This window comes from Rhipicephalus microplus, chromosome 1, assembly GCF_043290135.1.
Source record: "Rhipicephalus microplus isolate Deutch F79 chromosome 1, USDA_Rmic, whole genome shotgun sequence".
Classification (NCBI taxonomy): domain Eukaryota; kingdom Metazoa; phylum Arthropoda; class Arachnida; order Ixodida; family Ixodidae; genus Rhipicephalus; species Rhipicephalus microplus.
In genome coordinates, this window is record NC_134700.1 from 131,970,992 (window position 1) to 131,994,651 (window position 23,660).

The following is a 23,660-nucleotide window of genomic DNA, read 5'->3' on the forward strand; positions in this document are numbered from 1 at the left end:
GTTCACATTCATGAAACATCGCTAATTTCTTGAAATTGCTTTTTCATTCTGACATGTGGAGCTGACCAGCTAGCCAGTTGAGTTGGAATATCTAAGTCCTTTATCTGAGGGCTCCACCCTGAGTGCAATATACCACAACGTATTGCAAATAAATGTTTGCCTTTCCTCCATCTCACTTAAAGAGATACTTAAGGCGGGCGAATTATCCTCTGTGCATGGTCTTTTCATATAGGCCACGCTGTTTGCGTTATTGTTATTTTTCAAGGAATGTTCTGAGCAGTTCTGGTGACATGCACAGAAATATGACGTAATAACAGTTCTGGCACAGTAATTTTCACCTGACCTCTCTTTTCATTAGCATGCTGCCTTTGTGACTAGTGAAATTCCTCTTTGCACCAGATTTTATATAAAACCACGTCAAAAAGAAGTGTTTAATTACGGGACAGTGATTATGGTGGTTCAGGTTCACAATTGATCGACCTTACCAGAACTTTTTCACGTTCAGGAACAAATAAGGGGAACAGATTGAACGATGGACACGAGTTGTCATTCATGAAGCTTGGTGCGAATTTCTTCCAGACACGTTGGCGCAACGACTGCGAAGTGCAAATCCAGGGCGATCTTGATGCTGACGTTCTTGCGGAGAGAGAGCTCGTGCAGCGAGAACTGCGAATGGGAATCGATCCGACACGGAATTCTATGATCGTCGACAATGTGCAAAAACGGTGCGCGCGTTCACTTCAGCGTCAGTAGTGTCTCTTTGTGGGAAATTGTGAACTTAGAGAAAGTCGAATGTACTTCCTACTTGGACCGACCTTGTGTCTGTGGTACAGTTGAACCGTGTTGCAACAAAATTCTGTATAGCAAACATGTAGTTATTGGTAACTAAATACGTAGCTTGATTGGTCTTACTGCATTTCACTTATCTTTATTATGCTGATAACAGCAAAAATGGGAACATGTACACTTTTGTAAGCAGTAATAAAAGAATACTTGGTGTTCACAAAGCTAAATACTGAAAAGCTAACCTCAGTTCGACATAGTTATTGCAAAACAAGGCACAGCCACAATTTTACTGGATCGTAGCAGTAAATGTGGAGGCTATAGTCTTCTCTGTCAAACGAACATTTATATATTGTCATTTCTCGTCATGTTCCCGGCTGTTTAGGTCTATTCACTGAATTGTGCATGCACCCCAACCACGGTCAGCTTTAAAATATACTCATTTGTTTTCATAGGAGCAATATTTATTGTTAGTCATACGGCCTCTGAAACCAGAATTTATTTGACACTGAAGTTTATTCAAAAGGCCTTGAAATTTTGATCATATGCGCTTGTTTTAGCGTGCACCTAAAGCTAAGCCCACGGGCCTCTAAAATGCGGCCTTCATTGAAATACTTTCTCCACAACCGTACTTTACTCCCGCGACTTCGTGTCAGTAGTAGGGCATCATAACCATTCGACCACCGTGGAGGTGGTTTCTTGCCACAGTAAAACATACGCGATAAATTTCCTGTTTCATTGCAAATGGCCTCCGAGAATTCAACAGCGACAGCGCCAGGGCTTATTCCGAAATTCAGAATCTTCCCCAGTCGTGTTTTACGTTTATCTGAAGTGTGCACAGCCGGCAACAGTACCTCATCATCAGTTTTTAAAGACAGCTCATGGACGCACGCATGTTTATTGACGCATATTGGCTTCCAAACGACACACGTCTTGTATCAAGATAGTGATTTTCATGTACAATTCTCGCTGCACATTTTATGTAGGGCTTGGTGTTATTGTTCCTGCTGCTGTGATGGTATGAAAAGTAGCGAGAATTGAAGCTCAATGCAGCCTACGTGGTCATGCCATTCAACTTTATCGCCAAATTTTCAGCCAAATTGAACAGGAGTGGTAGTAACAGTAGTATTTCTATGATTTTCCAATAGTTGATACTTTTTTCAATGAAGAAAACCACAAAAATAGGGGCACATTTTCACCTCATGCCTGGTCGACCAACTAGCACGTCGAAATTAAAATAAAGAAATACTATACGTGCAGTGCTACGCGCGTGAATAATTTACAAAGAATGCCGGGACTCGCAAGATCCAAAGCTCTTTTAGTAACATTCCTGCAAACAAGTCAGAGTGCTCATTAAAAGTTGAAGCAGCTTTTCATTGAGGCCGCAGATTAACATTGATTAGTGGCCCTAAAGCTTACACAATACTAGTCTAGCTTCTGATAGTCAAATATCAGAGCAGTGAAGCAGTGAGCAGTGATAGTCAAATACCAGAGTCAAAGTGAGCAGTGAAACTTCCTTTTGTCTCGCATTTCGTATTTTAAAAGTTCACTCGTGTACACTCGTTGCGCGTCTTAACTAGAAAAAGAACTAGAAACTCGCGCGCAGCTTCAGTATAAATAGTGGGCCAAATCAGCAGCATGCAGGTTATACATTTGCCGACGTGCGTATGACTTCGCCACTTCAGACGCCTCGTGCGTTGTACTGCGGTACCTCGACTAGTGTGCTGGTGTGGTAGGATGCATGCGCGTATCGGTTTACAGGAAGCGGTGGAAGTAGGGCGGTTCATCTGCAAATAATACTGAACATCGCTACTTAACACAAGAGAAAGAAGTTAAAGGTGGCCAGAAAGTAACTATGGCGCCAACTAGAAGTTTTTGTCGTGTGACAGTGTTGTAATATAGCCAAGTTGATGCAAAGTAGCCACCAACGGCAATGCTCCGTGCAATGATATTTCAAGTCCTTATCTGTGTATACACGTGGGCATAATAACGAGGGTGGCTTTTATTTAAAAAAAAACTGGTACTCCATGTCTTATTTCAAACTTCAGGTTGTTAGCGAATCGGCGCATTTCTGGTGTGGCATCAAGCCTCTGAATTATCCCCACTCTCAAAACCTTATACAACAGCTATAAAACGAGTGCCAAGGTCTGCCAATCTCTCTCGTGCAGTTAGCGCGCGCTGTTCCGTGATAAGAAGGCGTCGAAATTTCGACTTGACGGGCTTATAACCTTATAATGAAGTGTTGTTGCTCACATTTGCCGAATTCTAGTAATAGTGCTGCTGTGAACTTCCAGTGAAAGAGTTTGCAGTGCGATGGCGCTCACCAGGTGACCCTAGAAGATTGTCAATCAACTATCATGGTGGTGGCCGACAAAATGCCCTGCGAACACGCCATATGAACTTCTTGTCGGTATAAGAAGGCTCGGGGTCAGCTGGGAGCTTGAACACTATTGGTAGCATGTCGGCAACTGCACATCAATGAAGTGCATGCGGCAGAAAGAAATACAAGCATGTAATATTCAGCAACATTTCCTCACACAGCTATGGACGAGCGCACGTCGTACGCGGCGTGAGTCTGGCGGTGCGTCCAGGGGAGTGCATCGGCCTGCTTGGTGCGAATGGAGCCGGCAAGTCCACCACATTTCGCATGCTGGCTGCTGTCACGAGAGTCTCCGAGGGGGACGCCTATATGAGCCAAGCCGTTCTCTCCAGGGATCCACGCCAGGTAGGTAGACAGATGAGAGAATGTGCTCAATACTTTTCCAAGAGAAGAACCCACGCTTCTTTGTATTTATGACCGCAAAGTATGTCTGGTCACACATTAAGCTTACATATGTTTCCCACGTCAGACAACCTTCGCAAAGATGGTCGACTGCGATAGTTGATGCTGGTGACTACCAAAAACTTAATACTGCCCCCAATACTTTTGGGAGCTTTCGTTTTCAACACTAAAATATAATAATAACGCGTGCCTTGGTGAAGTCGTTCAGAATAAATTAGACGACCTGGAGTTCTCCAATGTGCAAATCAATTTAGGTGCATCGGTGCGTGCACAGTTCAGCGCTATTTATATACATATGACAACGCCGAATGTAACTGCACCCATACCGTGACTCCGCCTCTTTGGCTCTTTTTTCAGCGGCGCTATAGAAATAATACGGCTAATGATACCCATAATTATTCGTAAGCTAGTGGAACACGTTGACAATAATACAACGACTTAGCCGAAAACTTATATGCTACGTACCCACCAAACTCTCTTTTCTATTGCAATATAAAAAGACGCGTACCATAAAGAAAGAAAAATTAAGGACGAAACATATTTTTTTTATTTCTCAAGAGGCGCGTAGTTTTGTGTTTCAATGACCGTGTACCAATTAGCCCAACCAAATATTTTAATAAAGCCCATTTTCTGTGTTCACTTATAGTGACCGTAGGGGCATTTTCCTACGCAATCGCCATGTAAGTGACCCTTTTAATCTAGTATGAACTAACTTTCTACCGGGTTAACAAAACTCTTTCATCACTACACATACCTATCAGGATTGACCCAATTCTGTACAACTACTTCGACCATTTTGATATCTTGCGTGTTGATTCAACATTTTGCGGATCCCGATAGGCTAAGTTCAACGATAGAGACTTTCGCCGCTAGAAACTATCGACCTCGAGATCTTAGAGTGGCACCCTCTCGCGTGTGACGTCAGTTTGTGGACTCCGCTCTCAACCGCGCTGCAACAGCCACTGCTCCTGTGCGCGGGCCGCCTGCTTTGGGCGGGAGTTTTGTTGAACGAACAGCCCCGCCTGGGTCGGCTAACACCCATAACAAATCTTTTCGAGTGCTATTATGAATTTGTTTTAGTTTCAGCCCGATCTGGGGCAAGGATACCTCTTAAATGGCCGATAAGCACGCTGATGCTGCCGACTGCATTACTCGTCAGAAAGTGAAACTACATGCGCGAGTGTTCTTGCTCGTCATCTGCAGTTTCCGCCGTACGATACTAAGTAGTTCGGGTGTTTCTACAGTGTGCCTTTCTCTAGCATCTACAAGCATGTAAATTCAGCAAGCGAAATGTCGCGGCGTCTCATCGATGTCACAGTGGTGTACGGTGCAGGCCACGTTGTTCTATGTGGGCAGCCGATGCCGTCAATGAAAATCGCATAGCCGTCGCGGCTCTGGTCCTGAATACACGTGGACTTGCGAACCCGCCACAGAACGTCTCCATGGCGAAGGAGTGCTGTGCAATGGTGAAGTACTGCTCCGTGTTGCGGTGCGCTTCTTCCGCCCGTAAAAAGGACGATAGTTTTCATAACAGTCCTCAAAAGAAAAGCACGCCTGCCCTTTTTCTTGGGATTTTTTTTGCAATGCAACGATAGTGACAGTGAACACTGGAATATATGTGAGAATCGCTTATTTCTGCCACTCTGGCATTCGCTAACAACACATGAGATAATTTCTTTAGAGCTTCTCTTTAAATTGCTGCTTCGGCAGTCAATAGGCCGTTCATGGCATCTACTAGAGATGCAAATCAGCACAAAAAACCTAGTTCGAGATAATCGTGCTTGGATTGCAGTTATAGGCATCGGCAGGGTACAAGCCCGTGTTGTATCACAATAAGAAACGTCTTGAGGAGTGGAAGCGGGTGTGACTCGGTAATGGGGCAGATTCCGGCTTAATGCAACTGCAGGCCGATCAAAGTCACTGCAGTTTGTCCCAGTAATGTTTGTTCAACGACAGCGACATCATGAAAAAGTTCATAATATTATCAAACAGGGCCGTCACTGGGGTATGATAAGAATAGCTATCGCTGATTGTATATACCGCGTACAGTACCCCAAAGATTACGTGACACCCTTTAGTGATTGTGCACTGAACATCGACAGCAGGTTTCGCTTGTGAACTTTTGGTAAGCAGTGCGCTAGGGACACGTTTGTCTTTATCAGTAAACTACGCGTATATGTACGTACACCATCCAAATAAAGCTGTAGCGTCAGGTGTCCTGCGCCTCTCAGCTGCACTCATGTGGTGTGCTTACTCGAGGCCATTCAGAGACCGCGTCGTCAACTCCCTATCCAGGGGCCTCCGCGGTGGATGTTGGGGTGGAACCTAACCTGGCGTAAGTCCCATACGCCTGTCACCTGCGTGCAATGATTGGCCTAAGCACCGACAAAGCGCTGAAACATGGTTGAAAGCTTACCGAATTGTCGTGGGTAGGGCGGGTGTAGTAAACGTCGCTGTCAGCGAAGTGCCGGCTGCACACTGTCTGTGAAAGCGTGGGGTCTCCGAGTATGATTATCTTTCCGTCTCCGAGTATGACCATCCACTTCTTCCTCTGCTTCGAGTCCTTAGGATAGCTATGAAAGCTAATGCTCTTTTCACGGGTGGGGGATCATATAGAGTCGCAGAGCAGTAGTCCACCATTGCGGAGCACTCATCGTGAAGACAAGCGATGGCAGTTTTAAGAAATGAAGCTCCGTGCATTTAAAATGAACCTAAAAAGCAGGCACCAATGGTTGTTAGATCAGCATCCGTAGCTACCACACGTAAGGCAGCCAATTGAACTGCGTCTTTGCTGAGTTTTACCGCTATATGGTTTCTATACAGCACCGCACCTCTTAAGTGCACGAATCCTCACACTGAAATCATACAAGCGTGGTTCATGGTGCCGCCATCGGTGGAGCGCCGACTGCAATAGTGACGCTGGAGCGAGGCGAAATGATTACATGTTCTTCCAGGACATTCAAAGCATGGTTTCCTGATGGCGTGCGCGGCGGTAGTGCTTCTTTTGTGGATAACGTTATCGACTTCGTTCTTGGCTTCGCGACAGCACCATGAAGGCATAAGAAGTATATGCCAAGGATGACATCTCTCGAGCAACGCTGTAGGACTACGAAGTCTGTAAGACAAATACGGCTGTTAATGGTGACTCTCGCTGTGCAGATTCCTGCTGGTGTTACGACATGACCTCCGGCTATGCGGGATTCGGGGCCTTCCCAAGCTGTCCTAACTTTCTTCTTCGCGGCGAACGACGCACTAATGACGGAATAGTCGATGCCAGTATCGACGAGAGCGGTCACACTGTGGCCGTCGATAAGAACGTCGAGGTCGCTTGTTCGCCGTCTTGCGTTGCAGTTAGGCCATAGCGTCGAGTCACGGTTTCTTCGGCTTGTTCCGCTGCGTCTATGTTGCGTCGAAAGGTCACCTTCGATGAATGAGGTTTCGTCGTCAAGACTGCCTGGTTGGCGTGGTGTTCGGAAAGCTCCATCGCGTCGTGGTCGTCATCGGAGGATCTTCGGTAGTTCACCGCACAGCAACCGCACCTTCATAGGTTGCTGCCCTTAGTTTCCCAGATACGGGCTAGGAGACCAGCCCCGCGTTGGGCCAGAGTACTGCCGGTGGTGCGTTGACAAGCGGCGGCTGGGCGACGGCGAACGGAAAGGACGTCGTGGGGCCCACTGCGTTCCTGTCAGGTAGTTGGCGATGTCGGGTGGCCGTTCCCCTGGCTACGGACGTAGGGCATTGACGGCGAAGCCACGCAGTCCCATCTGACGGTACTGGCAACGGCGGTATGTGTGCCCGGCCTCACCGCAGTGGGTGCGCCCAACGTTGGTTTTCCACGGCGCACTGCGCTGACCCGCTGGCGAACTGTAGGTCATCAGGGGAGATGGTGGCGGTGGTGGCGTCTGGCGATGGAAGTGCGATGGGGCGGCGTTTTGGCGTACGCGTGGAGGAGGGGCGTGGCGGTGGGCTGCTGCAGCATAGCTCATGACTTGCAGCTGTGGTTCTTGAGGCTGAGGAACGCTCAGCGATTGCTGGATCTCCTGGCATACGACGTCCGCGATGGATTCCACGTGAAGCTGCGTAGAAGGAAGTAACTTTTGCGGCTCCACTTGCACGATCACTCTGATGGTCTTACGCAAGCCAGTGGTTCCTAGAGCTTGAATGCCGGCGTAGCTTGTAGACGAGAAGCTACGGTTCTAATGCCGCGTGCGCATCTCGAGCGTCTTCTCTATCCTAGATGCTTCTGAAATGAATTCGGTGACCGTCTTTGGTGGGTTTCTGATCAGCCCGGCGAAGAGTTCCTGCTTTACTCCTCGCATGAGCAGACGGACCTTCTTCTCCTCGGACATGTCGGAGTCAGCGTGGCGGAAGAGTTTAATAATATCTTCCGTGAATAGCGCCACGTTTTCATTTGGCATCTGCATGCGGGTTTTGACGAGAGCTGCGGCCTTCACCTTGCGCAACACGCTTGGGAAAGTGGTGAGGAACCTGGCGCAAAAGACGTTCCACGTTGTAAGGCTTCGCTCTTGCTTCTCGAACGAGGTCCGAGCAGCATCTTCTAAGGCGAAATACTCATGCCGGAGCTTGTCATCGTCTGTTTAGTCATTGAAGGCGGCGACGTGGTCGAACCTTTCGATCCAGCTTTCCGGGTCTTCCAGTGGCAAACCGCGGAATGTTGGTGGCTCTTTGGGTTGCCGGAGCAGGAGTGGTGCGGGTGGAACCAGCGTTGACATGGTCACCGGTGTCGACGTCAACGTCTTGGTTTTCTGAGCCTTGTCCAGTAAAAGCCGGTACTCTGGTGGCAGACCTTGTTGTCTGCGGCTAACTCGCTGCTCTTTGCTGGCGTCGGTGTCTTCACGGCGTGGCCTGGGTTCACGGCTTGACAAAGGCGGCCGGTACTTGGAAGAAACAGCACCTCCACCAGATGTCACGGGGTCGTGACGTGGCCGAAGAAAGAAGACTTTATGTTGGGATTTAACTGTTTATTTGGGTGAACCTGTGCCCGGTAAACGGAAAGTCCGATTACAGTAGCAGTCTTAGGCAGATAGCAGTGAATGGAGCGTCAACCGTCGATAACTACTGACAAGCGGTGAAGTGCGTCGGCATTTATACTCTTGCCATCGAATGTTCTAGCCAACGTTACTAGATACTTTTTTCAGTTTGCAAACTGCGGCGCCGCGAGTGTCACCCTTCCCTGTACCGGTAAAAAAGCCGCAAGCGCGCCCCCTCTCGGCAGTGCCCGGACCCACGCCGGCGGAGTTACTGCAGTTGTTTTCTTATGCCGGGTGCTGCTTTGTTGCTTTCAAGTGTGCTTCGTAGTAATCGCTGTCACTGAGTCCCAGCAAGATTTATTTCGACGTAACTCGCGTAGTGTGAGCTCTCGCTGCAACTTACTACGGTAGCGATCAACGTGGTGCCCGGCGTGGCACTGACGCTGTCAGCGTTGGCGTGATCTGCATGGTGCTGGGTGTTTTTTAATGTCTTCAACTCAGTCATCGCTTTCCCTGTGAGCTACACAGCTCACATGTGTCATGTGACGGTTCTTGAATGTGAGCAAACATGCCTCGTTGCTTTGTGAATGGTTGCTGAAGTGGGTACGATTCGACGAAATTCGCGGCCGAAAAGAGACATTTTTTCAAGCCTCCCGCTGACGAGGTGCGCCTTCAACTGTGGCGACGGGCTATACCGAGATCGGATAAGGAACTGACAAGCTATCCGGCGTCATTAGATGGCTGTAGTGCGCGGCTCATCGTACAATAATATCGAAGGTTCTACGGGCCAAAACCACGATATGATTATGAGGCACGTCGTAGTGAAGGGCTTTGGAAATTTTAACCACCTGGGGTTTCTCTAACGTGCACCTGAATCGAAGTGCATAGCCCTCTAGCATTTAGACTTAATGCTGTGGCCCACTGTCAATGGTTTTTTTTTACATAGGCAATCGAATTTTAAAGAACAGGAACGCAAAAGAGCTGTATGAACAGAAGTCCCGCAAGATTCGGGCATCGCGCTCACGTCTCTGCCGTGTGGCATCGCCTTAGCGGCTCAACTGGGGATTTACTTGCACACTCGTAATAACCTTCGCTCACCCTCTCGGGAAATAACTCCCATTACACAAAATTAACCGCGTAAATTCCGTTTAACATTGCGTGAAGGCTCCGTTACGATGCGGCGACCGGTCAAATGGCGTCGGAAGCGCCACCTAGAGAGCGGGAAACGAAGGGGGCCGCGTTTCGCCACCGCATCTTAGTGGAGTTTGCAAACTGAGGTAATCTAGTAACGTTGGTTCTAGCGTTATCGCTGGCGGTGACGAGTGTTCCAGAGTAATCTTTACAGTTCATGGAGTGGGCATGATCTTATCGAAATGATCTACTACAGTTGCGAAGCTTCACAAAAACTGCATGCGCGGTTTGCGCTGACAGTTGTGTAGTGTATTGGGGCAATAACAAAGGTTGAGGAATGGCACATGGCAATGTTATCACCAGCGAGTCGTGTTTTTCGATCAAGTCGTAACGACTCAAAGACCGTACTATATAGAGAACTGGGGAGGGGGGGGGGACAAAACGCCGATTGAAAAAAATCACACCATATCCTCGAGGTGAATGATGACAAATACGGCTAAGTGGACGAACGGACGGATGAACGCATGGACGGACGCATGAACAGATGCAGGGCAAGTACCGCCATCTCGCATCTTTTTATCATATAATCATCATATATAAGTACCACCATCCAGCGCAAATTCTAACGACAAATGAGAGGTGCCTATTAATACGAAGACGACATGGGACATACGACCCGTGGCATATGAAGCTTCACCCCTAAAAGCCAAAACTGGCATTTCGGCAATTTGGATCTGGTCAAGATGTGCAGCGCTTCAGCACGGAAGTCAGGTGGCAAGCTTTGTTATAGGAATGCGTTCAGGTGGCATATATTGTGCTTTAAAACATATAGTTGTCTGCTAATAGCTGTAGTTGTAAAAAAGGGTAGCGTTTGGCTCTTTTTTTTTTCTTTGGGCTCTTTGGAATCGCGTTGAACTATTGAACATATTGAATAAAAAATCAAAGCATATGCACGGAGCGAATGATGATGACTGGAGTGAAGCATCCATCTGTCCGTCCGTGCATCCATCTGCCTGTCTGTCTGTCCGTCCGCCTGTCTGTCCATACGTGTGTCCATCCGTATGTCCGTATGTCCCCCTGTCCTTATGTCCGTCTGGCTGTCTGTATGTCTGTCCATACGGCCGTCTCTCCATCCGTCCATCCATCTGGTAAACCCTTACAAGTAACGCCACCTCGCAGCTTTTTCTCATATATTGATCATACACAAGTACCGCCATCTAGCGGACATTCTAAGAACAAAACGAGAGGTGGCTACCTACTACATACACGAGGACACACGACCCACGGATTATGAAGCTTCGCCCCTTAAAGGCATTTTCAAGGAGCATGATACTTGTAAAAATAGTCCCTCACCAACGGGCAGAAAAAGCGATACTTTTTTGTGCTATAGCTTATGACAATGGTTAGATGGTCAGCTTTCATTTGAAGTTTACGTGGCTGCTACAATGTCAGGGCTTCTAAACGATGAATATGTTGCAAATGGCCATCAATTCACAATACTGTTATGTTTTATTGAGGAACCGTTAACTTTGGACGGCAGTCGCTTAAGATATTAATGTGTGAATGTTCTGGAATACCGTTATCGGCTCAGCTCTCGTGAAGGGCCTCTCACCAGGTGGTGCAACCAATTTTAGCTAGGCTGTGGAAGTTGTTCCTCGCCTAATAAAGAGCATTTCGCTGCAAGACTGTTTGCGATTGGTGTATTAGGCGATGAAAAAACAAATGTTTTGAATCAGTGCAAAACCATTGTGTGAATAGAAGAGAGTTTGAATCGACTGCGCTCAGCCGGCCCGTGTGGCTTTCGCAAGGCCAACACCTTTCCTGTCCTCCTCGGCACGTGACCGGGTGGATCACATGACGCATACCTGTTGCACACACAAGGTCATGAATACATGAAGTACCCGAAATAGCTTGAGCCCCCGATACGCCAGCGGTGTTCTGTCGGCCTTCTCTGCGCTTCATTCATGCAGGCTAGGTCGAATGCACTCTCGCATATCACTGGGCTGTCAACCTAATATTGAGTATGAAGTACATTATATACGAACTTGCTTGTTGGATTCCGTGCTGAACGGTTGTGTCATGTGCGATCTCCTAGGCGCCATTGTAGCTCCCGCCAATCAGCAGATACTCCTGGTGCCGTTTAGCTTTCGCCGAGCGGTGCCCCGTCCTAGGACTCTTTCGACCGTGTCGCACCCTTTTTCTTCTCTCAATCTTTACTTCTAATTCTACCATTTTAAACTTTCCCTATCGCATTCCTTCGTGAGGCACTGCTAATGTGTCGCACTTAGATGTAGACAGTTGAGGGGCTAACAATTTTCTTTTTACTCCTATATTAGAACCACCTCCCCGTGTATATTTCCGTACGCAAGACTTGCGGTATCACCGGGAAGTGCAGCATTAGTTTAGTTATACTCGCCGACACTTTTTCTTTGCATTGAAGCGGTGACTACCGAGCCAAATAGCATGAATCCTACCACCAGTGAATGTAGTTCCACAATAGAGACCCTATTTTCTACGTGAAATATTCTACGTACAGCTTTCTGAGACAGGATGCAGCACACACAAACAAGACAGTGGTATTTATTTACATTTACAGCGCTTTCGGTAGCGCGAGAAAGTGCTGCCTTTTTGTGTGTACCTCAAATGCTAAGCGGCGCCTTCGTCTACATGAAACGCTGATGGTGCCCCACCGTCACTTTCCACAGCGTTACAATACACGCGCCAGTACTTTGTGTAGGACTACATGTGCAGAAGCTCCGCTCCCGTAGCTTACCTTTCCATGGCAAGAAAGGTTGTCGCCGAGTACATACGCGGGAGGATAAGTGAGCCGAAGGAACGCTGGAACGTTGTAGACAATTAGCTCCGCTGTAAGGGGGGGGACCTGCACGAAGTGCAAAAGCGAGCATAATAAAGCATGCGAATAGGGAGACAGACTACAGTATCGTATCTCTGTGAGAGCTAGAAGGCTGGGCTGGGCTGCGCTCCCGCCATTTGCATCTGTGTGATCTCTGATGTGCCAACACTCCAAATATGAATGTGCCAACTTTCATCCGCATTTTAGGGGCGAAGCTTCTTAAACCGTGAGCCATGCGTCCTCGATGTATGTAGTGTATGTATGTTGTAGCAGCAGGTAGCCACCTCTGGTCTAGTCTTTGAAACGTCCGCTGGATTTCAGTAGTTATATATGAAGAATATACGATAAAAAGATGCGGAATGGCGGTGCTTGAAGTGTTCACTAGGTGGACAGACGAATAGACAGACATACTGACAGACAGACATACAGACAGATGCACATCAAGACGCGCGGATGGACAGACAGACAGGCAGACAGACAACATACTGACAGAGAAATGGACGTGCAGACAGACAGACGGACGGATGAACGGACTGACAGACGGACGGAAAGACAGACTGACGCCTGGATGATAAGACAGTCAGACAAACGGACGAACGGACGCATGGGTGGACGCGTGGGCTGATCAACGGATGGACGGATGCACGCATGAACGGACGAATGAATGGACGCATTAATGGACGCATGATGGATGTATAAACGCACGGACAGACGCACGGATGGACGGACGGAAGCACAGACGGACGGCTGCTTCGCTTCATTCAACCTCATTCACAAATTGATATGTGGGGTTTATCGCCCTTAAACCGTGACATGATTATGAGAGACGCCGTAGTGGAGGGCTCCGGAAATTTGGGCCACCTGTGGTTCTTTAACGTGCACTCAAATCTGAGCCCATGGGCGTACAGCATTTCCACCTCCATCAAAAACGCAGGTGCCGCCGCCGAAATTCAATCCCGCGACCTGTGGGTCAGCAGCCGAGTGCCTTAGCCACTAGACCACCGCTGCGGGACCTCATTCATTCCGTTTATATGCTGTGATTTTTTTGTTTCCGTTCATCGAGTGCACTTTGTCTACCCGGTCCCGAGGAAGAGCGGATTGTCGTCTTTGAGTGAGTTTTGGACACTTTTCGTCACCTGTAACTTCACGCCTGACCTAGTTACAGGAAAGCCAACCGCTCTAAATGGCATGGGCACCACTTTACTTTCAATAGCGGGGAGCGCATCGACGCCACTTCTGTCGACGCCAAGCATCTGCAACCCTATCGAAAGGAGGGAAGTAGACTAAATCTTAGCAATCGAAAGAACTGAATGGCAAGTGGTTCAGTCGGAGTTGGCCTAGAAGAAGCACGCGGCGTCAACCTAAAGCTTCACGACGATTCCAAGACTACGCCAAGGTTGGCGTCAAAAGCAGCCGCCGGGCAGCTATTTTAAAGAGAGTGATCACGGCCTCCCATGCCAGGGCTATGTTCTACGTGCCAGAAGATTATCGCCAGGCTGCGAGATGGTCTGGATGTAAAAAAAAAGTTGCCTCGGCATTTCCACTGCCATCTTCATGGCGGCTGGTATAACCGTCATCCAAGCCTCAACCGATTTGACCTGCACCTACGCCATGCAAATCATTGCTGTGTTTTGCCCCAAAAAAGAAGACGACACCCGCAAAATATTGCCTCTCAAGAACATTCGCGTCAATGGCAAAGAGCACGAAGTAGTGGTGTACGCCACTGCCGAAGGCAACTATGTTAAGGGGGTCATCCGCGACGTGCAGCGTGGCATGAGCGATGCCGACCGCACAAGGCTCATCATAAACCAGGCAAACCCCTCGGTTGCTGGAGTCAACAAGAGCTCTCGCCAGTGGTGCCCCGTCCTTGCGCTCCTGCAACCGTGTCCACCTTTCCTGTCGTCTCCCTGCTTCTGTCGTTCGGTGTCGCTGCGCCTCGCTCTCTCCTTCTTCTCTCTCTATCTCTTTACCTTTTAATTCTATCCCTTTGGTTCCTTCTCTACCCCCTTCCCTCGTGAGCAATTGTAGAGTTGTCCTCCCCCTTAGAGACAGTTACGGGGCGCACATTTTTTTTTCACCTGAAATCACTTCCTCGAACGCATCTTGGAAATCATCTCGGTGATAGTTCTTTTCACGCGATAGCGTTGAAGAGCTCGTGTCGCAGAAAACCCGCCGCTGGCATCGGCCCAGTTGGGTGTGAGTGAAAAATAATCCAAGTGTCTGTGACCAAAACATTGAGTTACTGAGGTAGCCGTGGGAGGCCGCTACTTGTCCACGCGTGCGCGCAATCACACTGAGAAATCCGCGCATTTGAAGAAAAAAAAAGTGCTCGGGGTCACAAGGCACGGTAGTTTTTTTGCCTTGCCACCCCTCCCTGCTTAGCTTCCAGCGCTTCCGTCAAGACGAGAGAAGAGATAATGCAATTGGAGCAAGCGAAAAACCTCTGTAGCTCCACTCGCACTGGACAGATTCTTAAAATTTTTGCGGTGTTGAATTTGTGAGGCGATAAGCTCTTTAAGTGAATTCCTCTCATTGTTACTTAAAAGGTGTTTCAGGGCCCCTTTAACGCATTTTGTTTGGCTGGTGTCACGAGGAAAACGAGCAAATTCGGCTATAATAGCGCGTGCTGGTCCAATGTACTGTGCGCGTATATGTGTGCGTGCGTGTGTATGTAGCAAAACATATCAATAAGTATGCACTTAGCGGTTCAAGGATGCACTAGGGTCTGGATTTCGCTATCACGTTCAACTCCTAAAGGCGAAGCTTAAGGAATCCCCAATTTTTTCACAGAGGAGGTTTGCCAAGCTACATCAGAGTCAGTGAGAAAATAGTCTGGTGGTACCTTAATTAGATATTCATAGCTAAATCTCCTAATTTGTATGCTGCATTTGGATTCAAAGGATGAGCGTGTCGAGAGAGCGTCGTTCACAAATGGAAAGTGTATTCAATGCAACAACATTTAGGATGTTCTCTTGTACACCTGTCTTGACTTTACAAAACTAAAGGCATTTAACTAATGCCCCTTTGTAGAAGTATGCGGATGAATTCGTCATGGTAGTTTAGAGGTCATGGTGGTCGAATGCTGACCCAAAGTTTGGGAGATCGAATCTCGGCCGTGGTGGCCGCATTTTTGATTGAACCGAAGGTACCTTAAGCCCGTGAACTAACATTAGGTGCACATTAAGAACCCCAGGAGAGAAAGATTCTCCGGAACTTTGCAAAACGTGTCACTCCCAATCATAACAAGACTTTGGGCCCTAAAAGTCCAACAAATACTAGGACAGGTGTGGATACGTCTGGTATTTGAGCACTACATGATTTACTGAAATGGTGTCAGGATGTCATGCCATGCTGGTGGAAGCGTCCTACAAAAGTAGATATTCGAGTCAATATAATTGGGTTAAGTAGCAGGCTTAGAGCCTTTAAAATATTCAGGCTATTCTGTACGTGCTGGGGATTCTGCTCCATGTTGTTTTATATGTGTGTTCCAAAATATTTCGATGCATTTGTGCTTACTGACTCAAATACTCGTTTCATGTGATCATTGGTGCTTGTGATTCAAGAAGCAATCTATAAAGCAAATCCGAGTCTATGTGATAAAGTTAAGGCAGAACTTATTAGAAACGTCGCGCTTAGATTGCACACAGTTATTCGGGGAACCCATGTATAATCTGAGCGCTGGCTTGACATCCGAGGTAGCTGTGACTAGATGGTATGAATGTTTTATTTGGGGCTCTGCTTTTAAACTCTACTTTTTTGAATTCAACCTATTCTTTTACGGCTTTCCACTAAAATAAAAGAATGTTCTTCGTATAAGATAATTTTTAGCTTTTAGGTTATTATAGCGTGTTTCAAGGGTGAATGTGAGGGCACTCGCTACTGTGATTCATTGAGAAATTAATTTAAACACGAGCTCTATATAGAGACATGTATAACGTCACATAAATTGTACCTTAATCATGTGCATACAAGGTGAAGACGAATTGCTTGCAATTTTATTTCCAATGGTGGTCTGCGGGTTACCAATTTATCATCGACCAACAGCTTTGTAACACGGCTTTACACAACGGAAGAGACAGTTACACAGAGGAAGGGACGGCCACATTTTGTTCTGTTACGATAAATCGCCACATTGTGCCCCTAAAGCAGTACGTTGCCGTAGGTGCACAATGTGTTTCGAGGTGGCAGGCACAAATAAATTAGTAATAAACTAGGCTATAATGCACACAAATTATACAAAACATGAGCTAGCTCTCAGACAGAGCGCTCAGATTTATGATTTCTACTTTATTGCATACGCTTTACTGGTGCCTCTAAGTAAACTGCAACTGATTTCCCCCACCTACTCCCGTTAAACTGAAGCGGGAAAGGAGGCCAGATAACATGATGTGTCAAGCACACCGTTGGACTACCTGTGCTTTCACAGGCCAGTGCTTTTTCCTAGTATCTGCGGTGCCATGTCTTTTTACGGGAATTGACGCTGCCTCGTGGACCCTAGTGAAAGCGGTTAGAAGGCACTCAATAGGACAATTGATATCCTGCGCACTCGATCATAGGGTGAAAAAAGAACATTCGATGGGACATCACCGTGTGTGTATCTTCTGAGTTGGGTTCTTATTTGTAGTGAACTTCGGTGACTGTGAGCGCATCTGTCTATCTATCTATCTATCTATCTATCTATCTATCTATCTATCTATCTATCTATCTATCTATCTATCTATCTATCTATCTATCTATCTATCTATCTATCTATCTATCTATCTATCTATCTATCTATCTATCTATCTATCTATCTATCTATCTATCTATCTATCTATCTATCTATCTATCTATCTATCTATCTATCTATCTATCTATCTATCTATCTATCTATCTATCTGTCTGTCTGTCTGTCTGTCTGTCTGTCTGTCTGTCTGTCTGTCTGTCTATCTATCTATCTATCTATCTATCTATCTATCTATCTATCTATCTATCTATCTATCTATCTATCTATCTATCTATCTATCTATCTAGCTAGCTAGCTAGCTAGCTAGTTAGTTAGTTAGTTAGTTATTTAGTTAGCTAGCCAGCCGCCTACGTCTTTTAGCTCTTCTGGCCGTTTCGCACGTTAAAGAACCCCAGGTGGTCGAAATTTCCGGAGTCCTTCACTACGGCATCTCTCATAATCATATGGTGGTTTTGGGACGTTAAACCCCACAAATCAATCAATAAATCTTCTAGCCGTTTGGATAATGCTGTCGATACCAAACTTGGTATGGAATAACATAACTGTATGAAGAACATATTTCACTAGTCATAACTTGAAAATCATGACGTGTATGTCCTGAATGTCATAATTTACATTTTATGGTCCTGCAGTTGTTGTAATAGTTTCGTTCACATGGCATGTTTCAAAACTGGTAGTGTATGACACCATTGCATGACGAACACAAGCGACCGACCCTAACACAAAACTCATGTCATGCGTGTAATGTAACAACATGACTACATGCCAAGCTCATTATGCGTTGGTGGCCGATTCGCTAACTTCCCTTATACTAAATTTGGTATTACGGGACGTGAATGGATGACGAAGGTATGTGACTGGTGCAAACATTATAATCGTGAGATGCGTGTCATGTAACCACATGACGACATGCTACGCTCATGAGGCGTTCGCGGCCGTTTTTCTAGCTCCACATGAACTAAACTCGGCATTACGCGATGGGAACGGGCGACATAGGTAACTGACATATCCAAACATAATAATCATGACATGCGTGTCATGTAAGAACATGAGCACATGCACCACTCATGATGCACTCGCGGCCATTTCGGTAGCTTCATATATATATAGGCCAAATTGCGTATTCATCATCATCATCATCATCATCAGCCTGACTACGTCTACTGCAGGTCAAAGGCCTCTCCCATGTTCCGCCAGTTAACCCGGTCCTGTGCTTGCTGCTGCCAATTTATACCAGCAAACTTCTTAATCTCATCTGCCCACCTAACCTTCTGTCTCCCCCTTACCCGCTTCCCTTCTCTGGGAATCCAGTTAGTTACCCTTAATGACCAGCGGTTATCCTGTCTACGCGCTACATGCCCGGCCAATGTCCATTTCCTCTTCTTTATTTCAACTATGATATCCTTAACCCCCGTTTGTCCCCTAATCCACTCTGCTCTCTTCTTGTCTCTTAAAGAACTGCGTATTAAGCTACGTCAATAGATGACGAAGGTATGTGACTGGTGCAGACGTGATAATTATGAGATGAGTGTCTTCTGAGAACATGACTACATACCACAGTCAAGGCCCCAATAAATTTCGACGTGACGCGGTGCGCGTGCTCGCCGGCGTTTATTTTATCGCGTCACGCCGGCCTTGCAACGCGAGGCGCTAGTCCGCACGGCGTTGCTTTGACGCATGCGCGTTTCAGCTCGTCCGGTCCGGCGTCCCTCCGTCACAAAAGATAGATACGCAGTGTTTTCTGGGTAAGGTGTTGGCGCGAAACGCAGCATGTCGCCTTTAGCGCCGGTTGCCGTCGGGCCACGCCGACGGATGCTGGTCGCGCCGGTCGCGCCTAGCGTCCGACTAAAGGCTAATGCACACCGGCGACTAGCAGTGGTCGTGCGACCATTTGCGATTGGCGACCGAAAAACGAATGGTGTTTACACCGGCAGAGGCTGCGTGAGAGCGACCAGAAGTCGCAAAACCAGAGAGTCACGTCCGGATCTCGTTATCAGCGACAACTCTGGAGACCGGCGCCGATCAGCTGATTTGCGAGAGTCGTACGTATTCATAAACGGTCCATAAACTTGACTTGCCATAGCCAACAATGCAGCACAAACGCGTCTCGAAAGCGGCTTCTTAAGTCGTTGCCAACGCATGAAGCATAAACGCGTTCCAAACGCGCTGCATTGTAAGCGGTGACAAGTCAAGTTCAAGACGAAAAAAAAAATGTTTCTGAATATGGGGAAGAGATAGTGCACAATTTAGTTTCTCATTGCTTTGACGTTGTTCAGCTTCTTGCGATTGCCGCCACGTGAATTCGACACTTTGCTCGTGCAGCTGCGCCCCACCGTCTTCAAGCCAAGTATTCCGTGGTGGTCATGGTACCACAGACCCAGAGGGACGCACTCACTTGTATCTGGTGGCAGATAGTCATTGCAATAAAAAAACAAAAAAACAAAGGTAGAACATCGCTGATTGGTTCCAGCAGCTTTGCGACTGCAGTCACGCGACTGAAATCGGTCAGGAAGCGACTAGCCAAAGCAGTCGCTTTGCGACCGTTTGCGACCATTTGCGACTGTTTGCGACCAGTCACAAATGGTCGCGTGACCGCTCTGAGCCACCAGTGTGCAGCAGCCTTATAGAGTGCTCGCGGTTTGCTAACGTAGCGTCGCTGTGCCCAGTGTGCACGCGCGTCAACGCTACATTGAAGTATATTGGTCCCTTCATGATGCGCTCGCAGCCATTTTGCTAACACCACATATAGCGAATTTGGCGTTACGTGACGTCACCGGATGATGAAAGTATATGACTGGTACAAACATGACAATGCTCACAAGCGTGTCATTTAGGAAAATGACAAAATACCACGCTCTTAGTGTGCTCGCGGCCGTTTCGCTAACTCCACATATACTAAATTTGGTATCACGTGACGCGAATAGATGTCGAATGTAAAGACAAATTAAAACATGATATTCATGACAAGTAAGTCATGTACGGCATCACTTACCTCCACCTCGTAACATTGTGCTAATTATAAAGGGACATATTGACCTTCCTCTTTCGTGCTTTGCATATCATCGACTCCCACTGCACGGGGGATCTGCCAATTGTTTTTTTAATGTCGAGCAAATCTTGAGCTTTGTATTTCTATGACAGCATGCCAAAAATATTGTGTTACTGAAATTAAAGTAACCTGTGAACATTCGTTTGCTTAAATTTTGCAGTGGCAGTCAGCTATTGGCTACTGCTCGCAGACTGATGGGCTCCTGGACAGCTTGACTGCAAAAGAGTACCTACGCCTCATTGCGAGGCTGCGTGGCGTTCCTGAAGGCGACATTTCGAGCCTCGTGGATGACCTTCTCTTTACCTTCAGACTATCAGGCCACGCAGAGCGAAAGTGTGGGACATATAGGTGAGAAAACTATCACTAAAAGTAGTTTTTGAAAGGCTTGCTTCTCTGGACAAAAATTGGTTCCTGCTAAACGTAAATTTGGAATATAGATCAATATCTTCAGGGCTTTCATTATCAAGTGGTTGCTTGAGCTAGCACTGATGCATTTGCAATAATTAACAGGCAAATTGTCAGCCTCCTTTATGTGAAAAAAATTCCGCCATATCCACGAAGTGAATGATGATGAGTGGGCGATGCTCCGGAGGTAAACCTAGTAAACCATGAATCCTCTGTACATTTTGCCCACTCGATTTTATTACATCGCTACCCCTAGCGTACGTCGCCGCACTAAATCGAACGATTGCCTTCAACCAATGACACGCGCCATATGTGACATCATTCCTATTTTATAAGATCTCGCGTCTTTCATCAACTACAAGTACCGCTTTCTAGTTTATAACATCTTGCATCTTTTCATCATCAGCTACAAGTATCACCATCTAGTAAACACTACAAGAACTAAACGAGAAGTGGCTACATACAAGAGATTGTACCGCCATCTAGTGACCACTGCAAGAACTAAACTTGAGGTGGCTACATACAGGGGAGCGTACCGCCATCTAGTGAACACTGCAAGAACTAAACTAGAGGTGGCTACATACAGGCTACAGGGGACGCACAGCCCACGCCCTAAGGAGCTTCGCCCCTAAAAACTCGGGAAGTATTGTTGAGAACGACGTAACATGTGATGCAACGCTAACATATAGGAATAATAAAAGAGCCAGAGGAACAGCTGAAAACATTGGAGAAGAAAGAGGGGTAGCTGGCGGTCAAAAGACAAGTAAGTAGATCTTGTGATGTCAAGTACTGCGGATGACAGACAACCTCCGGTCAGTTCGATCAACGCAATAGCAGGGAATGCGAGGTGTAGCTGACTGCATTGGAGGTCTACTTGAAGTGATTAAATGGGGAAGTTGGCAGAAAAGAAATAGAAAACAGCTGCAGCAACTTATGGTAAAATGTAAAAGGAAAATTATTTATCGCGTATAAGTGGATTACAGTTTCAAAATACTCAAAAAACTTACTCTTAGACCAACAGGACCCAAAGTAAACTAAAGAACTCCCGAAAAAAGAGATGCGAATGGCAACACCACTTGAAATTCTCGCACTAAATTACATGACGTCAAAACTTTTGATGGCATAGAATAAGTCGTACGAATTTCGTGATCAGTAAAGAATAAGTACAGCATCCTCTAAAGGGACCATGGACAACAAGTTTTAGGAAAATTTGCTGAGTCGATATCGGTAAAATACGCCAATTCCGTTTCGATGCTCGGGACTTCTCTCGCGAGTTCTATTACGTGAAATTTAAAATTTCATTCTGTTTCATTAACATTGTGACAAAAATAAGATGATTAATGTTCTCCACCCATTTCAGAGTTTCACTTTGGCGCGCCCTCCCTGAGCAAATCCGTGGCATTGAGGTGGGCACCAAGTAGTCTGATTGTGATGACCGCACATTTATGAATATACCGCACATAGGCGTCGTGTTAAATGTGTCCGCTATGGCTTCATTAGCCTTCTAGTGCTTACGCAATACTCATTGAGTTAGATTATGCATTATAAATAATAGGTTAGGTATCAGTAAAAAGATTAGGGGCTGATACAAATCTAATTGGTACAGTAGTTACAGGGTTCGCGAAGTATGATTCATTTCGGTAGTTTTTTGCACACGATTTTTCCGACAGACCAAATATAAAACACTGGGTCAGAAAAGAAAAAAATACCTTATAATAATTGGCCATTCATGACAGTAAAATTAATCGTGATGTACGTCCTTATGCTTTTTTTTTCTTTCTTCGTGTCGACCTTCGGGGCTATACGTTCTTTCATGAATTTCACTCAGTGGCGGCAACCGGCGGAAGCTGTCCGTGGCAGCCGCACTGATCGGCCAACCACGTGTGGTGTTTCTCGACGAGCCTTCGGCCGGCGTCGATGTGCTGGCGCGTAGGGACATCGTGGCTGCACTGAGAGCCATCAGTGGCACCTGCGGAACTGCGGTTGTCATGACATCCCACAAGTAGGATTGCGCATTAAAATCTTGCGATCTCATTGCATTCTTTGCGAAAACTTAGTACCATGCTCGCTGCTATAGATCAAGGTGGCCCTAGGCTAGAATGAAATAGAAACCAGGGGTGGTATGTGGTATGAGTCTAACTTCTCGGGCAGAAGAGTTAGCTCCGAGCTCACTCTATGGTGGCCATGACATGACGAAAGTGTGGAGCACGTGATAGCAGCGTTAATAAAAATGACTACAAGAATGCGCGTAGCATTGGAAACGCGTGCGGGGCATTTATGGCGGTTATCAAAAAGCACCGCGTGCGAACACGTCAGCACCGCCTCTCAGTCAGCATTTTAACAGTGCGCGACGTCAGCGTGATTGCCACGCTCATATAGTTTCCTAAAATTAACTAGAGAGGACTCTGGCGCTGCGATCGTTCAGCGACAATGGGAATGATGGGTAGAACGCGAATAAGGAAAGAATGAACCCTTTTGAACTTCGTGACCTGATTTGGAATGGCAAGCGTAAAAGTTTAAGTTAGTGAAGATAGATAAATATGTTGCGTTTAACGTCCCAAAACCATCATATGAATATGATAGATACCGCAGTAGAAAGCTCCGAAGATTTTCATCATCCGGGGTTCTTGAGGTGCACCAAAATCTGATCACACTGGTCTACAGCATTTTCGCCTTCGTTGAAAATGCAGCCTCTACAGTCGGGATTCAATACCGCGACCTGCAAGGTGGTGAAATGCAACCGCGGAACATTCGGTGATTTTTGTGTCGTGACAGAACAGCTCGAAGCCACATGACCACACACGGAGCCAGATTTACGAAGATTGGACAAATCCGTGTACTACCCATCATTTACATGCTCGCTTTAGCGCCATGCGTTGCACCTCACATAGAGACATGCGCCAGACTTCCCTCAAAAGAATATATAGGAGAATACATGG

The 23,660-nt window shown here is 46.7% G+C and overlaps 1 protein-coding gene across 1 annotated transcript; it reads left to right on the forward strand.

Moving 5' to 3' along the window:
- Window positions 1-2,865: 2,865 nt before the first annotated feature.
- LOC142765723 (uncharacterized) lies at window positions 2,866-22,727 on the forward strand. Its single transcript, XM_075867221.1, has 3 exons — window positions 2,866-3,508; window positions 20,477-20,664; window positions 22,550-22,727. The coding sequence occupies exons 1-3, from the start codon at window positions 3,431-3,433 to the stop codon at window positions 22,725-22,727; spliced, it is 444 nt and encodes a 147-aa protein (XP_075723336.1). The 5' UTR covers window positions 2,866-3,430.
- Window positions 22,728-23,660: the final 933 nt, after the last annotated feature.